The 17,586-nt window shown below is 45.2% G+C and overlaps 1 protein-coding gene across 1 annotated transcript in view; it reads left to right on the top strand.

The window, feature by feature from the left end:
- Nucleotides 1-10,686, top strand: part of atxn7l1 (ataxin 7-like 1) — a 28,339-nt gene extending 17,653 nt beyond the window's left edge. Inside the window, exons 5-10 of the mRNA XM_056277865.1 lie at nt 798-1,060; nt 4,214-4,421; nt 7,179-7,300; nt 8,315-8,866; nt 9,499-9,760; nt 10,311-10,686. Of these exons, the coding sequence (XP_056133840.1) occupies nt 798-1,060; nt 4,214-4,421; nt 7,179-7,300; nt 8,315-8,866; nt 9,499-9,760; nt 10,311-10,328 (1,425 nt within the window). The 3' untranslated portion in view covers nt 10,329-10,686. The remainder of the gene's footprint in view (nt 1-797; nt 1,061-4,213; nt 4,422-7,178; nt 7,301-8,314; nt 8,867-9,498; nt 9,761-10,310) is intronic.
- Nucleotides 10,687-17,586: the final 6,900 nt, after the last annotated feature.

The following is a 17,586-nucleotide window of genomic DNA, read 5'->3' as shown; positions in this document are numbered from 1 at the left end:
ACCACCGAAATTGGTTGGGGGCGGCATGGTGGCGCAGTGGTTAGCACGGTCACCTCACAGCAAGAAGGTCCTGGGTTTGAGCCCCGGGGTAGTCCAACCTTGGGGGTCGTCCCGGGTCATCCTCTGTGTGGAGTTTGCATGTTCTCCCTGTGTCTGCGTGGGTTTCCTCCGGGGGCTCCGGTTTCCTCCCACAGTCCAAAAACATGTGAATCAGGTGAATCGGCCATACTAGATTGTCCCTAGGTGTGTGTGTTTGTGTGTGTATGTACGTCGGCCCTGTATGATAGTCTGGCGGCCTGTCCAGGGTGTCTCCCCGCCTGCCGCCCAATGACTGGTGGGATAGGCTCCAGCATCCCCGCGACCCTGAGAGCAGGATAAGCAGTTGAGATAATGGATGGATGGATGGATGGATGGATGGATGGATGGATGGATGGAAATTGGTTGGTTACCAGACAGAGTGGCTTGTTTGGTAAGCGGGCTTCCCAAATTTGGTTGGTGTGAATGTAAGTAGTAAGTTAGTGTAGCGATTAAGGAGATGGTCCCTTGAGCTTTAATCCCTGGGTTAAAGTCACAGCAGGCATCCACCCTGCTTAAGTGTCCTTGAGCAAGATGCTGCTGTCCCTGTGACCTTTGGCCCTGCTGTGCAGCGGGTGATGACTTTCTCCTTTGATCAATAGAGTATTGCAGTTTCCCACCCTGGCCAGGATATAAGATTTATTGCTTTAAAACACCCGAAAGTTGCCCAAGCAGATTCACAAAACAACTCCAAACCAATCAATCTGTTTTATCTGCTCCAGACCCACTCCTTGACTCACCGCCGAGCCGTCCCTGGCAGGAGGAATCATTTTGACGTCCTCCTGGCCGAACACAAGGGGCGTGCGAAGGAGAAGGAGGGAGCGAAGGAGAAGGAGAAAGAGAGGGAAGGAGTGCAGGGAAGGAAGGACAGTGGCAGCCATAGTGTGACTTCACATGAGACCACATCTCCCAGTAAGCCCCACTGCCCCAACGGCCGACCCCTGTCCACACTGAAACTACGGCTGGCAAACGCACACATACCAAGGTAGGATAAAGAGTGCAACGGACATACACATGAACAATCACACTACGGACCGTGTGTCTTGGTAAAGCACCAAGAGCTTTCTAACCAAGTTACGAGTGCATTTACTTCAGAGATACAGTCCTTAATTTGTGGGGAAACAAAAGGATCCCCCTGCTACCAAAAATACAAAACACAGGATTGGAACCTGCGATGACTCCCAGAGTGATTGACAGGCCTCATTATACAAGGACTAACACTAAACAATGACTAAATCTGAGTCTCTATAATGTTTTGTGATGCTGTAAACGGTTTGTGTACATTGGCAGTGTTGGTGAACATTGGAGTAAAACAAGCCTTTTCATTACAGATTGGTTGAGGTAACAGACAGATGTGTCCAGTTCAAACATGTCATGCAGTTTCATCTTAAGCGTGTATGATCTGAGCCAAACACACAAAAATAACTGCCAGTATACAGGGCAAAACACACGCTTAATCTTCGAATTAAAACAAGTAAAAAATAAATAAATATCAAGCCACCTGTGTTTTTACATGTTCAAAATGGGGTCATGATTGTGCGCTCTTGTTTTTTGGAAATGACTGCATACCTTCTGCACTGAGCAAGAAAAGTGGAAAAATGAACTGTTCCACAAACGGGGAACATCAGATAGGGGACTTTACTGTACTTTTTTTTTTGACCCCCCCCCCTTTTCTCCCCAATTGTATCCGTCCAATTGCCCCACTCTTCCGAGCCGTCCCGGTCACTGCTCCACCCCCTCTGTTGATCTGAGGAAGGCTGCAGACTACCACATGCCTCCTCCGATACATGTGGAGTCGGCAGCCGCTTCTTTTCACCTGACAGTAAGGAGCTTCACCGGGGGGACGTAGCGCGTGGGAGGATCACACTATTCCCCCCAGTTCCCCCCCTCCTCCCTGAACAGGCACCCCTGACCGACCAGGGGAGGCGCTAGTGCAGCGTCCAGGACACATACCCAAATCCGGCTTCCCACACGCAGACACGGTCAATTGTGTCTGTAGGGACGCCTGACCAAGCTGGAGGTAAATCGGAGATTCAGACCGGCGATCCCCGTGTTGGTAGGCAACAGAATAGACCGCCACGCCACCCGGACGACCCGACTTTACTATACATTATTGACACATATTGAGAAATGGGCTATAACGAAACATTATCAGGAATTGACACAGTGTCTATATGAGTAAAATATAATGCATAATGAAATTGTTGGCCGGAAGGTAAAACTGACTTTTGTCTCTGATAACATCTTCACCCGACCTCCACAGAATCCTCTCAGAATGGTCGTGTCATTTCTCCTTTGATTGGTTATGTGATTTATTTGGGTTCGTTAGAGTTTACATAACTCGAGCATAATGGAGCAGGTAAGATGTGCAGCCTTTGTTACCATGGCTTATAATTGATCAGTCATGAGACCCCCCCCCCTTGGTAACATCAAAAGTTAGCTAGGTGAAACAGACCCTCAATACCCTCTCCTGTTTATACACACACACACACACACACACACCCACACCAAGGCCAGACCACATGAGGTGATGTGAGGTGGTGTGGTCTCTAATTGGCGGGCTCAGGTTCAAGACTTGCAAGTGTCTATATGGAAGACAAGACACTGAAGTCCTTCTAGTGTAGAGATGCTAATAATAATCATGGATTGCATTTATAATGCACTTTATCTAGACACCCAAAGTGCTTCACAGTGAAGAGGGGAACCTCACCTCAACCACCACCAATGTGCAGCACCCACCTGGGTGATGCACGGCAGCCATTTTGCGCCAGAACGCTCACCACACATCAGCTTGAGGTGGAGAGGGAGGAATCATTGAGCGAATTACACAGGGGGGTGATTAGGTGGCCAGATGGAGAAAAGCAGCTTGGGAAATTTGCCACGACATTGGGGAACCCCCTACTCTTTGTGATAAGTGCCATGGGAACTTTAATGACCACAGTGAGTCAGGACCTCGGTTTAATGTCTCATCCAAATTATGGCATCTCCTACAGCACAGTGTCCCCCATCGCTGCACTGGGGCATTGTTTTTTTTTTATTTATTAGGACTAGAGGGAAGACTTCCCCCTACTGGCCCAACAACACCACTTCCAACTGCAACTCAGTTTTCCCAGGAGGTCTTCCATCCAAGTACTAGCCAAACCCATACCCGCTTAGCGTCCGTCACTCAGAAGGGCCAGGGTACATGTTGGTATGGCTGCCTGCAACATTCTGCCACAGACTCCATTCTCTCACCTGACTTTGCAAGTGAGCAGAACAGAATTTACTTCTGGGGTCAAGATTCATTTTATTAAGTACACATTTGCCAGGTTAGATAATGCAAAAAGATGTATGCCTTCCACTTTCTTGGATTCATTCCTGATGCACCTGGACCACACCCATTACCCTTTTTTATTTCTTTTATTCTGTGATAAGCCCCTTGCCTAAAAAGCATCCTTTTCAAGGTCTGCGTTTAAAAAGTAATTTCACCAAACTGCGAGCTGGTGGAAGGGGAATCCTCGTCACTTCATATTTTCACCAGCAGGGGATGCTGTAAAGTAAAATGTTTGAAAAAGTCAATGTTATCACTTTACTAATGTGGAAACAAGAGGGAGGGAAAAGCGTGACAAGGCTGACACTGAACTAAGTATTTTTTCAAAAAATCATTTCACTTTGACGTTTTGGACAAGTCAAACTATTAATCTAGCCTTAAGTCACAATTTAGTCCCAGGGGGCTTCATAAACACATGACCCTCTGTATGATAACCTAGATCCTCAGAGCCAGGATTCAGACCAGGAATAATTCCACAGAGACAAAAAAAATTACCTAATTTTTGGTATTTATGGAAGCTGTATTTCTTTAATGATGGGAGGGAAAAACTAATTCTTTCTCTGTTAATTGCTCATTGACCCCCACACTAATGGTCGATGTCTGCACCGTTCAGCAAAGGTAATGGACTGAATCAGTGCTCTGTATAGGCTGATAGTTAAAGATTTGTCCATCCCTATATTTATAACTTCTAGCTAAATAAGGGAAACTTCATGATTCCTTAAGATATATCAAAAAGTGCCAGTTCTGAACACTGAAATTCTTCTTTCTTTCGTCCTTTTCTCACGTTTTCCTTCCATTTCTCTGTCTATCTTTACCTCAATGTGAAAGGGTCCCAGGGTCAACCTCCGCCTCCAGTCCTCTCCCTCCGGCACCGGCCCCAGTACCAGGCACAAACCCAGACTCCTCTCCCCACGGCTGGGTGAGGACGTCTGGAGACAGCGGTCGAATCTCCAGTGACGATGGAGACACCGACACCCCTGACGATACAGACCGACCTACCTGTCCTTACTCCACACGCCACCCACAACCACTGGGGGTGAGTGCAACCAACTATGAAAGTGCTAAGAGCAGTATTGCTCTGCATAGGGGAACCCCCATCATCGTCATTGTTGATGACATCATTGTTGTTGGGCTTTGGCAGGGACTTTTTGAACTGAAACTTTTTTGTCACCGTGGAAAAGAGCATGTGTGGTCTGTCGAGCTGAACAAATGAAAAATATTATCAGGCACTTCCCACAATATCAGTATATAGTATCATGATATCTGCTCACATATGCAAAAAAAAAGAGAGCCATATTTATATACCATTTGTAAGGTGTATCTAACAACACTAGTTTTCCTCTCAAATATTTCAGGTCTCATTTCTGAGAAATTTTAGGTGTTGTTATCATTAATCGTTGATGTTAATTTAGGCAACAAAATTGTGCATCACAAGATAAGAACATCCAAATTTCATCCCAATATGATACCACTGAAAGATGATAAACAATAGTATTAAATAATTAAAAATTATTGATGAGAGAAAGAGAAGGGTCCATGCTAAGCTGGACTCTCTGAAGTCTTCTTATCAAAGTTACTGAGATATGTTCGCAGCAGCCTAACTAATTAGGCTTTGGTACCTAATTGGTTAAAACCTAATGGTGGGGGCGTCCGGGTAGCGTAGCGGTCTGTTCCGTTGCTTACCAACACGGGGGATCGCTGGTTCGAATCCCTGTGTTACCTTCGGCTTGGTCGGGCGTCCCTATAGACACAATTGGCTGTGTCTGCGGGTGGGAAGCCAGATGCGAGTACGTGTCCTGGTTGCTGCACTAGCGCCTCCTCTGGTCGGTCGGGACGCCTGTTCATGGGAGAAGGGGAACTAGGGGGAATAGCATGATCCTCCGATGTGCTACATCTGCTACTCCTCTCTGTCAGGTGAAAAGAAGCGGCTGGCAACTCCACCTGTATCGGAGGAGACATGTGGTAGTCTGCAGCCCTCCCTGGATTGGCAGAGGGGGTGGAGCAGCGACCAGGATGGCTCGGAAGAGTGGGGTAATTGGCCAAGTTCAACTGGGGGGGGGGGGGTCAAAAAAAAAAAGAAAACCTAATGGTGTTTCACCATGGTCATGTTCAATACTCTTCACTCTGTTTTCCTTTTCTCATCCAAATGGAGATTATTTTGAAAACATGTCTTGTCAATTAAGAGGGTTGACCAAGGAGACTGTCAGGAGTTTATTTGGAGGTCGACATGTTGTGAAGTTCATGTGTCACGTTTGAGCATGTGAGTCAATCTCACTCCCCCCCCCCTTTTTTTTTTTTGCACATTTTATACATAGAAATGCAACGCATTAGGGGCGTCCAGGTAGCGTAGCGGTTTATTCCGTTGCCTACCAACAGGGGGATCACCGGTTCCAATCCCTGTGTTACCTCCGGCTTGGTCAGGCATCCCTACAGACACAATTGGCCGTGTTTGGGGATGGGAATCCGGATGAGGGTATGTGCCCTGGTCACTGCACTAGCACCTCCTCGGGTCAGTCGGGGTGCCTGCTCGGGGGGAAGGGGGAACGGGGGAATGGCGTGATCCTCCCATGCGCTACGTACTCCTGGTGAAGTGACTCCACGTCTCGAAGGAGACGTGGTAGTCTGCAGCCCTCCCTGGATCGGCAGAGGGGGTGGAGCAACGACCGGGACGGCTCGAAAGAGTGGGGTAATTGGCCAAGTACAATTGGGTGGGACCCACACCCACCCCCCCCAAACCCCCCCCCCCCAAAAAAGAGAAATGCAACGCATTGTACTTTACACAAGAAGGGTTAAGAAAAATGTCTTGATGCATGCTCAATAATCCAGGTAAGAAAATCACAGGAAGTTGAATCAGTTCATCTGGACACAACATTTATTGAGAGAAACGTTTCATCACTCATCGAAGTGACCTCTTCAGTCTCAACTGACTGCAGGTATCCCCACCCTTATAAACAATACAGTGGCATAACGACCGAAAACAACAATCGATTTCATATGCAAATTGCCGTGACCATTAACTAGAATTACAATGGCCATGTGTACTGTTCACAGAGGATTTGGGGATGGTTGCAATCGCAGCATTGTGAGATGTTGACAGATGTACTCTTAGCCTCCAGATTTACTCTTAGCCCCCCTCCTCCCCCCGGTTCAGGGATGGTCGTTCCCTCTTCACGTAGATGGCCTCCCTGAACGGGGAATCAAAGAGTCAAGTCAAGAAAAGTGCATATTTAAAAAAGGACTGTGTGTGAATCATTTGGTAAATTGCCTTGCTTTTGTGGAAGGTGATTAATTTCACATCTGCTCTGGCCCTTTAGACGTGACTCACATGTCTGAAGGGTTGAGGTCACGAAGCTGTGTTTGCAGAGCTAGTTGTGTATTTCGTTATCCTTCCTGTCGGTCAACATTAATCTGGACTGTCTCATCTCTCTGTCTCTTGGTGTTCTGTTCTTCTCTATGTCTGTTCTGTCTGTCCATCCCTATCACTTTCTCTAACTTGATGTCTCCAACTCTCACATCCCTCTGTTTCTGTCCGTTCCTGACACTCTCTTTACATCTTCCTGTCTTGCTCTATCTATATCACTCCTCTCACTCATCTTCCTCCATTCTCTCCTTCCTGTCTTCTCTCACATCCTGTCTCACATGATTTCACCTTGCGCTCTCGCTCCTTTCTTTCCTCCTTTTACTCTCTCCTCTCGGACTTCTCTCCCTCCCACCTCCCACTCTTTTCCATTTCTTCTCCCTCCATACCCCAACTAATCTATCTCTCTCTCTCTCTCTCCTCCTCCTCCTCCAGTGTTGTGTGTACAGTAGCAGGCTGATGGGGCGGGGTCACTATGTATTTGACCGACGATGGGACAAGATGAGGCTGGCGCTCCAGACCATGGTGGAGAAACACCTCAACGCACAGATGTGGAGGTCAGGGCATGTGTGCTTGTATGTCTTAGAGAGAGAGAGAGAGAGAGAGAGAGAGAGAGAGTGTGTGTGTGTGTGTGTGGCATTGGTTCTCAACCTTGAGGTCGCGAGATAATTTCCGCGGGTCGCCAGATGGTTGTGGAGGGGAAAAAAAATTTACACTGGGGAATGGTTTTTACAGTACATCGCCTGTACCAGTGATATAATTTGCATTAGAATAGATTTTATTGAGGGTGTTTTTGAGTGTCAAAGTGCGTCTGCACATGAGGCGCCGTTATTTCAGTAAATCTAAAAACACTAATGAAAGCCAGAATGGAATAAGTTGTTGTGGTTCTGTCTGTGGGTAAAGCAACGGTCTTGCTGTGTGAGTGCAGTAGCTTTCATGTGTTACATTACAGTCATCCCTGATCAGTCTCGGGCAGACGGTTTATGAGCCATCAATGTATTGGCATTGGGGTGTTGTGAGTTAAACTTCCAGTGCCCTGGAGGGTCCCGAACACCAACCTGATTATTCTGGGGGGGGTCGCGACTCGAGAAGGTTGAGAGCCACTGGCAGTTTGCATGTGGGGAGGTATAACTGCTTGATTGAAACCCTTTATCACCTTTTCCTGCAAGAGCTGCCGTGATAAATAGTCAAACTGAGATGTTTAATTTTCATTTGCTTGAGAAAGAGAGATTAATTACTGCCCGCCTGGTCTGCTGGACCAGGAGTGTGTGTGTGTGTGTGTGTGTGTGTGTGTGTGTGTGTGTGTGTGTGTGTGTGTGTGTGTGTGTGTGTGTGTGTGTGTGTGTGTGTGTGTGTGTGTGTGTGTGTGTGTGTGTGTGTTTGTAAGAGAGAATGAGCAAGACCCTCCTTATGCTTGACAGTAAAATGTGTCCTGGGTGAAACGATGGTTTTCGGATGGACGAGAAACATTTCGAGTTCGGTGGCAGGTGCATGAAAGATCTCAGCGACTCATGAGCGAGTCTAATTGGTGCGTTGCTCATTGAAATGGTTTTTCCCTCTGTGTGTTCCAGGAAGGTGCCCCTGGCCGCCGAGAGCCCCCTCTCCTCCGCTGTCACCCCCCAACCGCCTGCCTCTCCCTCCCATACCCGGCTAACTCCTCCTCCGCCTCCCCTTCCCTCCCCCTCCTCCTTCCCACCTATCTCCGACCCCTTCTCCTGCTCCGCCAGTTTCCCCCAGTCCACAACCACAGCTGGGGCGTTCAGTGCCCGGGACCCCCCGAAGCCCCTGGCCCTGTTTACAACGCCTGGGAGACCCCGCAACGGCACCCACAAACCCAGCCGCCCCTTTAAAGAGAGGGAGGATTCGTTAGCGGGAGCCAAGAGGGGGAAAACTGCTTCGTTCGCTTCTTTCTCCTCCTCCTCCTCTTCCTCCTCCTCTCCGAGCGGGGACAACCACAAGAAAAATGGCAGCAGCTATCATCCAGTGTTCACAGCTTGCGGGGAGAGGGCCGTCACCCCAGGCCGCAAAAAGGGACTTGTGCGGGAGGGAAGCAGGCAGGAGAGCGGGGCGGAGGACTGGCGCTCCAGGGCGGATGGACTACAAAGCTACAGCGTTCACAAAAGGTAGACAAGAGAGATGGTGCTCAGGGATTCTTACTTTCTCCTATCTTCCCACAAAGACCTCAGAAACTAAGGAAAGATTAGGAAATAGATGAATTGATTATATCCTCCGTCTTGACAAAAGTCTGAGAATAACACCAAAAATCTCAATGAGCCCAGGAAAATATTAATTCCCAATACACACCAATACGCATGTAGCCATGAGATTCATGGCAGGTCACATATTCCGACTTTTGCTGAACAGAATAAACTTTCCAGCTGTTCAGGAAAAATAAGGTCGGTCGAGTAGCGAAACTGTTGTGAAGCTGATTTTGGTTGCAGGTAGGTTTAAAAACCATGTTATGCACCTGAAAACATATCCAAGGGCAAGCGGACAACAAAACGCCGGTAGAATTTGTAAAATCACAGAAAAAGGAGCAGTGCCATGACTGAGAAGGCCATAGAGAATTTTAATCTGTCAAATCAGTGAGTGATGCCTCTTCCCTGTATGAATAAAAAACACCTTGTTTGTAATCTGGAACAAAAAAGCTAGCTGAACTTGTTACCCTCAACCAAAAAATATTAAGTAAAATATGAAAAATATGAAATTGTTCATTAGCTTTTTTCCTCGTTCCTCTCTTCTTGTCTCTTTCCAGCATGGAGTCTAATGCCATCAGCACCAGCAGCGTCCTCTACTCGCCCAGCAAGGAGCTGCCCTCCACTCCCCACCGGCCCCCGCCTCCCCCCTCCGCATCCTCAGCCTACAGAGGCGGAGTGGACGGGAGGAAGAGGAGGAGCCCCAGCTGTTATGGGGGGAAGGCCAGCAAGATGAGCAGGGTAGGTGGGATGGAGGGCTTTATCAGGAAGGAAAACGGCACTGGGGGGGTACCAGCGTCTGGGTCTGATGTCCCAAGACAGGTAGGTGCTATATACACGTCCACACACACCACACATCCCTTGTCTGTCTGTCTGTCTGTCTGTCTGTCTGTCTGTCTGTCTGTCTGTCTGTCTGTCTGTCTGTCTGTCTGTCTCTCTGTCTGTCTCTCTGTCTGTCTCTCTGTCTCTCTCTCTCTTTGTTTTGCACATACTGCGTCCACAACAGCACAGACAAACACAACTAGACATAACACACTTGCACACAATATTACACACACACACACACACTGACAGACATCAGCTACTTAGATACAGTGTATGTTCGCCTGGTGCATGTGCTTTTCTTATTTGGTCGTCAAAGAAGTTTCTAGCAGAAGGGTTGTTTCAGCTCATGCCTCTTGTTCCTGCACTGTCTGTTTAGATTACAGTTTTCAATTTTGATAAAATATGGCTTTGTGTCTGTGTTTTCTGTTCGGACAAGAACATGAGAAATAAAGTAAATCCAGTCTACTCACATTTTGTGTGCATTCTAAAATGCATAATTCTGTTTCACAAATCTGACTCTCCCTCTCCTCTCCCCTCTCCTCTGCAGGCCAGGTTGCATCAATGACAAAGACCTGATTCATAATAAAGAATGTTAGGCAGCTGTGCAGGCGACCACTGTTTGCGACCTTTGACCTCACCACGCTTCCACAGAGGGGCAGCCAATCACATTGCTCCATTTTGGCGACGTCACACCATTTATCCAATGATGGTGCTTCACACCCACTTTGACTTCTGGGTAATGAAGTGTTGGTCGGGTCTTTCTTCACTGGTCCCCCCCCCCTTCCCGCCCCCAGTTATGACAGCATATGGATTAGTAGTTCCTTCTGCTGTCATGCGCTCAACTTCACCCATACTCGCGGAACATTTGATGGAAAGCTGCCGTGGGTCATTATGGTTATGGTCTTTTCCAAACAAGACACTGAAATCCAAAAAACTTACCCTCCGATAAGGGAATTTGCTTCAGTTTTCATAGTTGCAAAGGAATTGTTTATAACACCACCACTGTACATTTTTTGGGGGATGTTTTTTTTTAAAAACCAATCAGTGTGTACTTCCTGGTTGTGCCCGGACCCTTCTTCCTGGTCCCTGTGGTGGGTAAGCCGACAAGGAACGACTTTGTGGCCCGAGTTCATTAATGGGAGTTGTAACATCACAGGGCCTACAGACAGACAGACACGCTGCTGTAGGACTCCAAAGCCAACCCCAGTTATGATCTTTTCCCTTTCTTTCCTTCTCTCTTTCTCAGAAAGACGGAAAGGATCGCAACCACCTGATCGGAGATTGTGTCCAGCTTTTCTCTCTCGTTGTCTCTGTTTCTCTATCTTTGTTTTTCTTTCTCTTTCTGCCCCACTCATTTTCAATTAGCCTTGTTGACATCTCTCTCTCTCTCTCTCTCTCTCTCTCTCTCTCTCTCTCTCTCTCTCTCTCTCTCTCTCTCTCTCTCTCTCTCTCTCTCTCTCTCCCTCCCTCTCCGTCCCTCCCCCTCCTTCCTCGGCCGGCATGCCTGCATTCAAAGTGCACTTACTCCCTCGTCCCTCCCCCACTCCTCTTTTTCCTCTTAAACTCTTGGAGCGGTCTCCAGCAGTGCCACACCAGGACCTCTTTCAAAAACAAGGGAAGAAAATGACCGCGCTCAGCCCACAATGCCCATCATCGTTTTGTATGTCAATGTAGGAAGACATCAGGTTTTTGTTCCACTCTGTGTTTTTAACGTTGCAAGCCACACAATCTCCTGTCCGTACATCAGGACTTGCATACAAAAAATGGTGTTATTATTACGATGTTGGATCTTTCTTTTTTTTTTTTTAATTATCAATTCTGAAATGATTGTTATTTTCTAACTGACTGCTAGAGTTGAGCTAAAGAGACTTTCAGAGCGAATTTTTTTTTATTTGTATGGCATTTTGGAGAAAAAAAGGCAGAAAGTATTGTGGTGGTAGTTTGTAATGTTAAAAATGTGTACATATCTTTCAATATTTTTCTATTTATTAATAATTGTCCCCTTTTACTAAAAAAAAGTGAGCGACAAGGTTGTGGAGTATTTTGCTCTCCTGCCTTGGTCGGTGTTTAGTAATTTTGGTGGGATAAGCTTGGTTTGTCAGAAGTTTCTCCATTCTGAAAGTTTTTTTTTTTTCTTTCAGTAGCAGGTTTTGAAATGAACACTAGCCCACAGCCAGCCACTGGGGTGTGGCTGCTATATCGGTCAATTCCACTAGCTAGGTTTCCAGGTAGTCAACCCGTGTTCAGTTATAGGGTAAAAAAAAAAAAATTCTCCTAAGTCCTAATAGATATTGTGAGTACTTTAACTTTGTCGGTGAAATCACCCACTACTCTGGCTAGTTTACGAAAAAACTAAGTCTCAGTGTCTGTACCAAACAGCAGATGGATGCAGCACATCTGGGTACTGATGATATTTCCAGTCTCTCTTTATTGCGGATGAACTAAGCATCCCAGTTTTCATGCCACTTACTGCGGTGATAGCCAGAAATGTTACAGCTTGACATAGCTAACATCACCGCTCAGTATCATAAACATGAAAAGAGTGTTTTCACAATGGGTCAATGACTTTAAAATGTGAGGCTTAACTGAAACTCTACACTAAGGGTACAAGCAGAGCAAAATGTGTATCAGATTTTGGATGGGTTCAACCTAGGGCTGGGTGATGTGGAAAATATTATCATGATAATCATATTTCATTATGTCTGCTTACATATGATACACATGATATACATTTGACTGTAATTGGGTTTCCTCCGGGTGCTCCGGTTTCCTCCCACAGTCCAAAGACATGTAGGTCAGGTGAATCGGCCGTACTAAATTGTCCCTAGGTATGAATGTGTGTGCGTGTGTGTCGGCCCTGTGATGGACTGGAGGCATGTCCAGGGTGTCTCCCCACCTGCCGCCCAATGACTGCTGGGATAGGCACCAGCATCCGTGACCCTGATTGGGATAAGCGGCTTGGATAATGGATGGATGGATGGATGCTTACATATGCAAAAACGCAGTGTTTAAGAATCCAACTGAAGTTCATCACATCAAGCTTTTTGGTCATGTAAATTGCAATATCAAACCAAAAACTGGTTTTCAAATGATACCCCCTCAAATATTTCAGACTTAATTTTGTCTGGTTTTATTTTTTTCTGAAGCACTTCGTGGTGTTGTTTTAGAAAAGTGCTATATAAATAAAATTATTATTATTATTATCATTATTCTCATTATCATTAATTTTAGACAAAATTGTGTATCATGACATGACAATATCTGAATTTCGTCCTGATACAATACCATTGAGAGACGACAAGTGATAATATTGAATTATTGTCCAGCCCTAGTTCATTTACCTCCCACAACCTGAGGTCTTCAGATTACCATGTTGAGTCATGAGGTACATGATGCATTGTCCAGGATGTTCTATGGGACAAGTTTACCTGCTTGACCCAAGAAGAAATCTGGTCTTGATGCTGGCCCAGCAGCAGTTTTACCTCCACATTGCTCTGGAAAAAAAATAAGAGATTGACAGTTTTGTCAAGACCTCATCTTATAAGAACTTAGGCAAACCCCACACCATATTGACTGGGAGGGTTCGGAGAGATGGATTATTTTGTTCCTGTTGCCGTTACTTTGTAATATTTCTGATTGGGCAGATTCAGTTTCATCCAAGCCCCAATCCCACATTTGTATGTGTTGTAAGCTGATGGGGAAAAAAGGATCATATTTGCAAGTTGCTTTGTGAAACCAGGCGCTGATTAGTATTGTAATGTAAAGGGCCCACACATTCCTGTTTGCCTGTTTTCCCCCTTTTTCCATACTTCCAATTTTCAGAATTTTATATTTTATACAAACAAAAAAAGCATAAATCTTTATCTTCCAGTGGTCTACAGAGAGTTGGTTGAAGCTGTGCAATTATGTGTGGTGGTCCAGGGTTGATCTGAAATGCTTTCAATTAGTTCCCGGGTCAGAGCTGTCTGTTGTGTCAAGCCTTGGCTAACATGTGATGCACCAGCGACGTTCAAATGGATCCTGAACCCGAGTTTTAACGTGTAGAGATGGAAGGCTCTGTTCTCAGCAGTGGTTGTGGACTTTGGCCTGGCACCCAAATCTGCTCTGGTGGCTCAGTTGTCAAACTCACGTTACCAGAAGGACAACATGACTGTGACCGTCTTCAATATCTATGATGTAGATAAATGCGTTACCAAATGAGTTACACTTTTAAGAGTATTACAGAGAACGTGCATCGTACACAGCCGTCTACAACAAGCGACTTATCCAAACCTTTGCATTCAGTTTATTTATTTTATTTTAAGCATCATGTACAGTTTTAAACGGCAGCAACTCACACACACCCACGATGTCAACTAGAAATGAAAGATGTGTGCTCGTCAAATTAAAAGCAAGATTCATTTACGTACATGAGAAGAGCATGGGATTAAATGTAGAGTCCGTGGTTACAGAGTTCAGTAGCTTTTAACAGACTTTTTAATTGGTTTTAAAAGTACCCATGGAACTGCAGCTTTTCATCAGGTAGGGCATTCCACTGAGGCGTAGCTCCCACAGAGAACGCTGACTGCCTGAATGCAGTGCCACGAAACAGCACCGTGCAACAGAGGATATTCATGAGCATTTTACTGAATGAAAAGACATATAGTCACACAATGGAGGAGGGGCCAAGCCATTTAGAATTTTATGAACAAGGCACAAATTTGAACATAATCTAAAATTCTCAAAGCTCAGTGAACTACATTTCTTCAGTATCCTACAGTGATGATACCGCATTGACTTTTTATCCAGAGTTTTTAAGGTTTATTTATGTAAAGACCCCCTAGTGGTTTCATGGCTGTTTCTCCAGCCTGCCCCCAACATGTAATGCAATAGGACATGGGAAAGGATCATAGCTTGCATAAATATCTTGGCCACGTCCAGAGGACAGTTTCTAATGTGTCTTAAGTTTGGCAAGTTATAATTTTAAGGTTTTAACCATTTTAACATGTTTCTTAAAATGTGGATTCAATATCAAGCCAAGATCAGTGGCTGTAAATCCTTTCACTTTTGATGAGAATATCAGTGCTGGGGAGTTGTACCATGGATTTAGAAAAACAAAAAAAGTATACACTCAGACTAAGACATGATTGATTAAGCCACTGTGTGATGTTTTCCAACGCATGTGTTTGCTTGGCAGCTGCTAGCTCACCTGTTTGTGTGTGTGTGTGTGTGTGTTAGTGTGTGTATACAACAGTGTCATCTGCATATATTTGCAATTCTATACCATGACACTGTTGTGGAAGATCATATATATATTTAATTTAATATAATTTAATTTAATATAATTTAATTCATATATATTTTGCCCTGTGATGGCCTGGCAGCCTGTCCAGGGTGTCTCCCCACCTGCCACCCAATGACTGCTGGGATAGGCTCCAGCATCCCCGTAACCCTGAGAGCAGGATAAGCGGTTTGGATAATGGACGGATGGATAATGGGGGGGAGGCTAACACTGATCCTTGTGGTACACCCATTGTGCACTTTGTTACTGGACAGTATATCATAGACTTAAACATATTTCGTCCTATTAGATAAATATGAAGACATCCATACCAGTGTTTTAGATGAAAAGTTAAATTTAGAGAGTTTTGAGATTATAACCTAATGACTGACTATCGAATGCTTTGCGCAAATCTAAAAATACAACACCAACTACTCCTCCTTTAGCTTTGCGACAGCTCCCTACCAATGTTTTGCAGAAGCAATTTTATGTCTCTCCCGGAAAGAGTTTAGATTCATTAACACCTGACTGCGTAATTGTGTAGTCAATAGCAATCCAATCCAAATGAAAAAAACAAAAACAAATTTAGATTACGTTTTCTGAAATGTGAGTGAACTGGGCTCAGTCCATGGCGCTGAGGCAGTGCTGCATAATTTATATGAGTATAAGGAATGAGTATAAGGAATGTTACTCATATCAAATAAACCCATGTGTTTTATTTAATGTGCAAATTCCTCTGTTCAACCGGGGTGGGGGTATGAAAAGGACCCGGTCATGTTGTCCAGCTGAAAAATTGCAGTTCACCGGACACTGCTGAGGAGGAAGCCATGACTGTTGAAAGCATTTTGATTTGCTTGACACACAGGGTTGACACAGTGAGGCTCTGAGCGATGCTCCCACCTGGTACTTGCCAACTGCTTTAACAGAGACAGGATTAGCGTTTCTTTTTTTTCTTTCTCTTTTTTTTCTTTCTTCAAAAGTATCCCAAGTACGAAGGATGAATAGGTCAGAATTGAGTGTCTTTATCGTTGCACTTTTCCAGGAGTTTTCGAGTCCTTTAACATAATCTCACCTAAAATTACCACTTACTGACGTGAGACTGCCCTTATCACAGGTCAGCTGAAAGACAAATAGGATTTGTTCAGCTTCACGCGCCATCTGATGTGTGTTCAGGAGGTTATTATAAGGAGGAAAGTGTGTGTGTGTGTGTGTGTGTGTGTGTGTGCACGCGTGCGTGTGTGTGTGCATGCGTGCGTGCGTGTTTTCTGCTTAACCCCCATTTCACTGTGTATCTTCAGCGCTAACTCCCTTCACACCCGACTCTGGTGACGGTAAATAGGAAGTTACAACCTGTTGCAGCTAAAATGTCATTCTGACTGGTGATTTTCAGAGCAGTTGAACATTGTCTTTGCTGTTGAATGTTGATGGAGTATTTACAGAGGTTTTACTCTTCTTTTTGTTTTGTTTTTTAAACCCTCCCTTCTCCTGTTTGCACTTTGCCATATTGCCCAGATCTTTAATCTACTTCTATTTATATAAATATTTGAGATATTGAGATATATAAATCTTTATATATTTGTAATGATTTTTTTTGTCAACTGCAGTATAAAAATATGAAGTGTATATTCATAGTGACTTGGTAGAAGACCCCTAAACCAGCGTGTGTCTCTCTCTCTCTCTCTCTCTCTCTCTCTCTCTCTCTCTCTCTCTCTCTCTCTCTCTCTCTCTCTCTCTCTCTCTCTCTCTCTCTCTCTCTCTCTCTCTCTCTCTCTCTCTCTCTCTCTCTCTCTCTCTCTCTCTCTCTCTCTCTCTCTGCATCTGATCCAAGCTCTTGATCAATAATGAATGTTTTTTTGAACAATGCCTTCCAAGAGTCGGGGGTCACAGTTGGTAAAGAAATGTTCCTTCCTGTCAAAACAACCTAACACTTGCTGTAAAAATGGTCTTATATCCAAGCTTGTATTAAAGGTTTGAAATTGAATGTTCAGTCCTTTTGTAAATCTGAGATGCACCTGGTAAATGGCAAGGAAAACGCTGCCGCTGGGTGGTTAGTCTGGACACGTTCTTAATATTGCTGATGGCAACCCGTTAAGGGTTTTCCTGATATCAGACAGAATTGTCAACTCATACTTCCTTTCCGTGCAGGGGTGGGCAACATGATCCAGAAAGGGCCGGCGTGGGTGCAGGTCTTTGTTCCAACCAAGCAGTTACACACCTGAGTCTACAAATCAAGGTCCTTAGCAAAGACCATTAGTTGACTAATAGAATCAGGTGTGTAACTGCTTGGTTGGAACAAAGACCTGCGTCCACACCTGCCCTTTCTGGATCATTTTGCCCACCCTTGACTGACATTGCCTCCTCTAACCGATTTCCGTGCGGGAGGCCAATGTTTTTTTTCCTAGGATGACTCCGGAATATTCCCGCCTCCGGCGCTAGGATTGGCCAGATCTGCCTGTCAGTCAACTTTCCGGATTCATCCTAGGAAAAAAAAACTCGCTTACAGTACACTACGTGAGGGCGTTCGATTTTCCCTAACCAATCACTAGAGACCAACGTATCCGCC

The sequence above is a fragment of the Lampris incognitus genome, chromosome 3 (genome assembly GCF_029633865.1).
Source record: "Lampris incognitus isolate fLamInc1 chromosome 3, fLamInc1.hap2, whole genome shotgun sequence".
Taxonomy (NCBI): Eukaryota; Metazoa; Chordata; class Actinopteri; order Lampriformes; family Lampridae; genus Lampris; species Lampris incognitus.
Note: the sequence above shows the minus strand (reverse complement) of the source record. Positions and strands in the feature narration are given on the sequence as shown.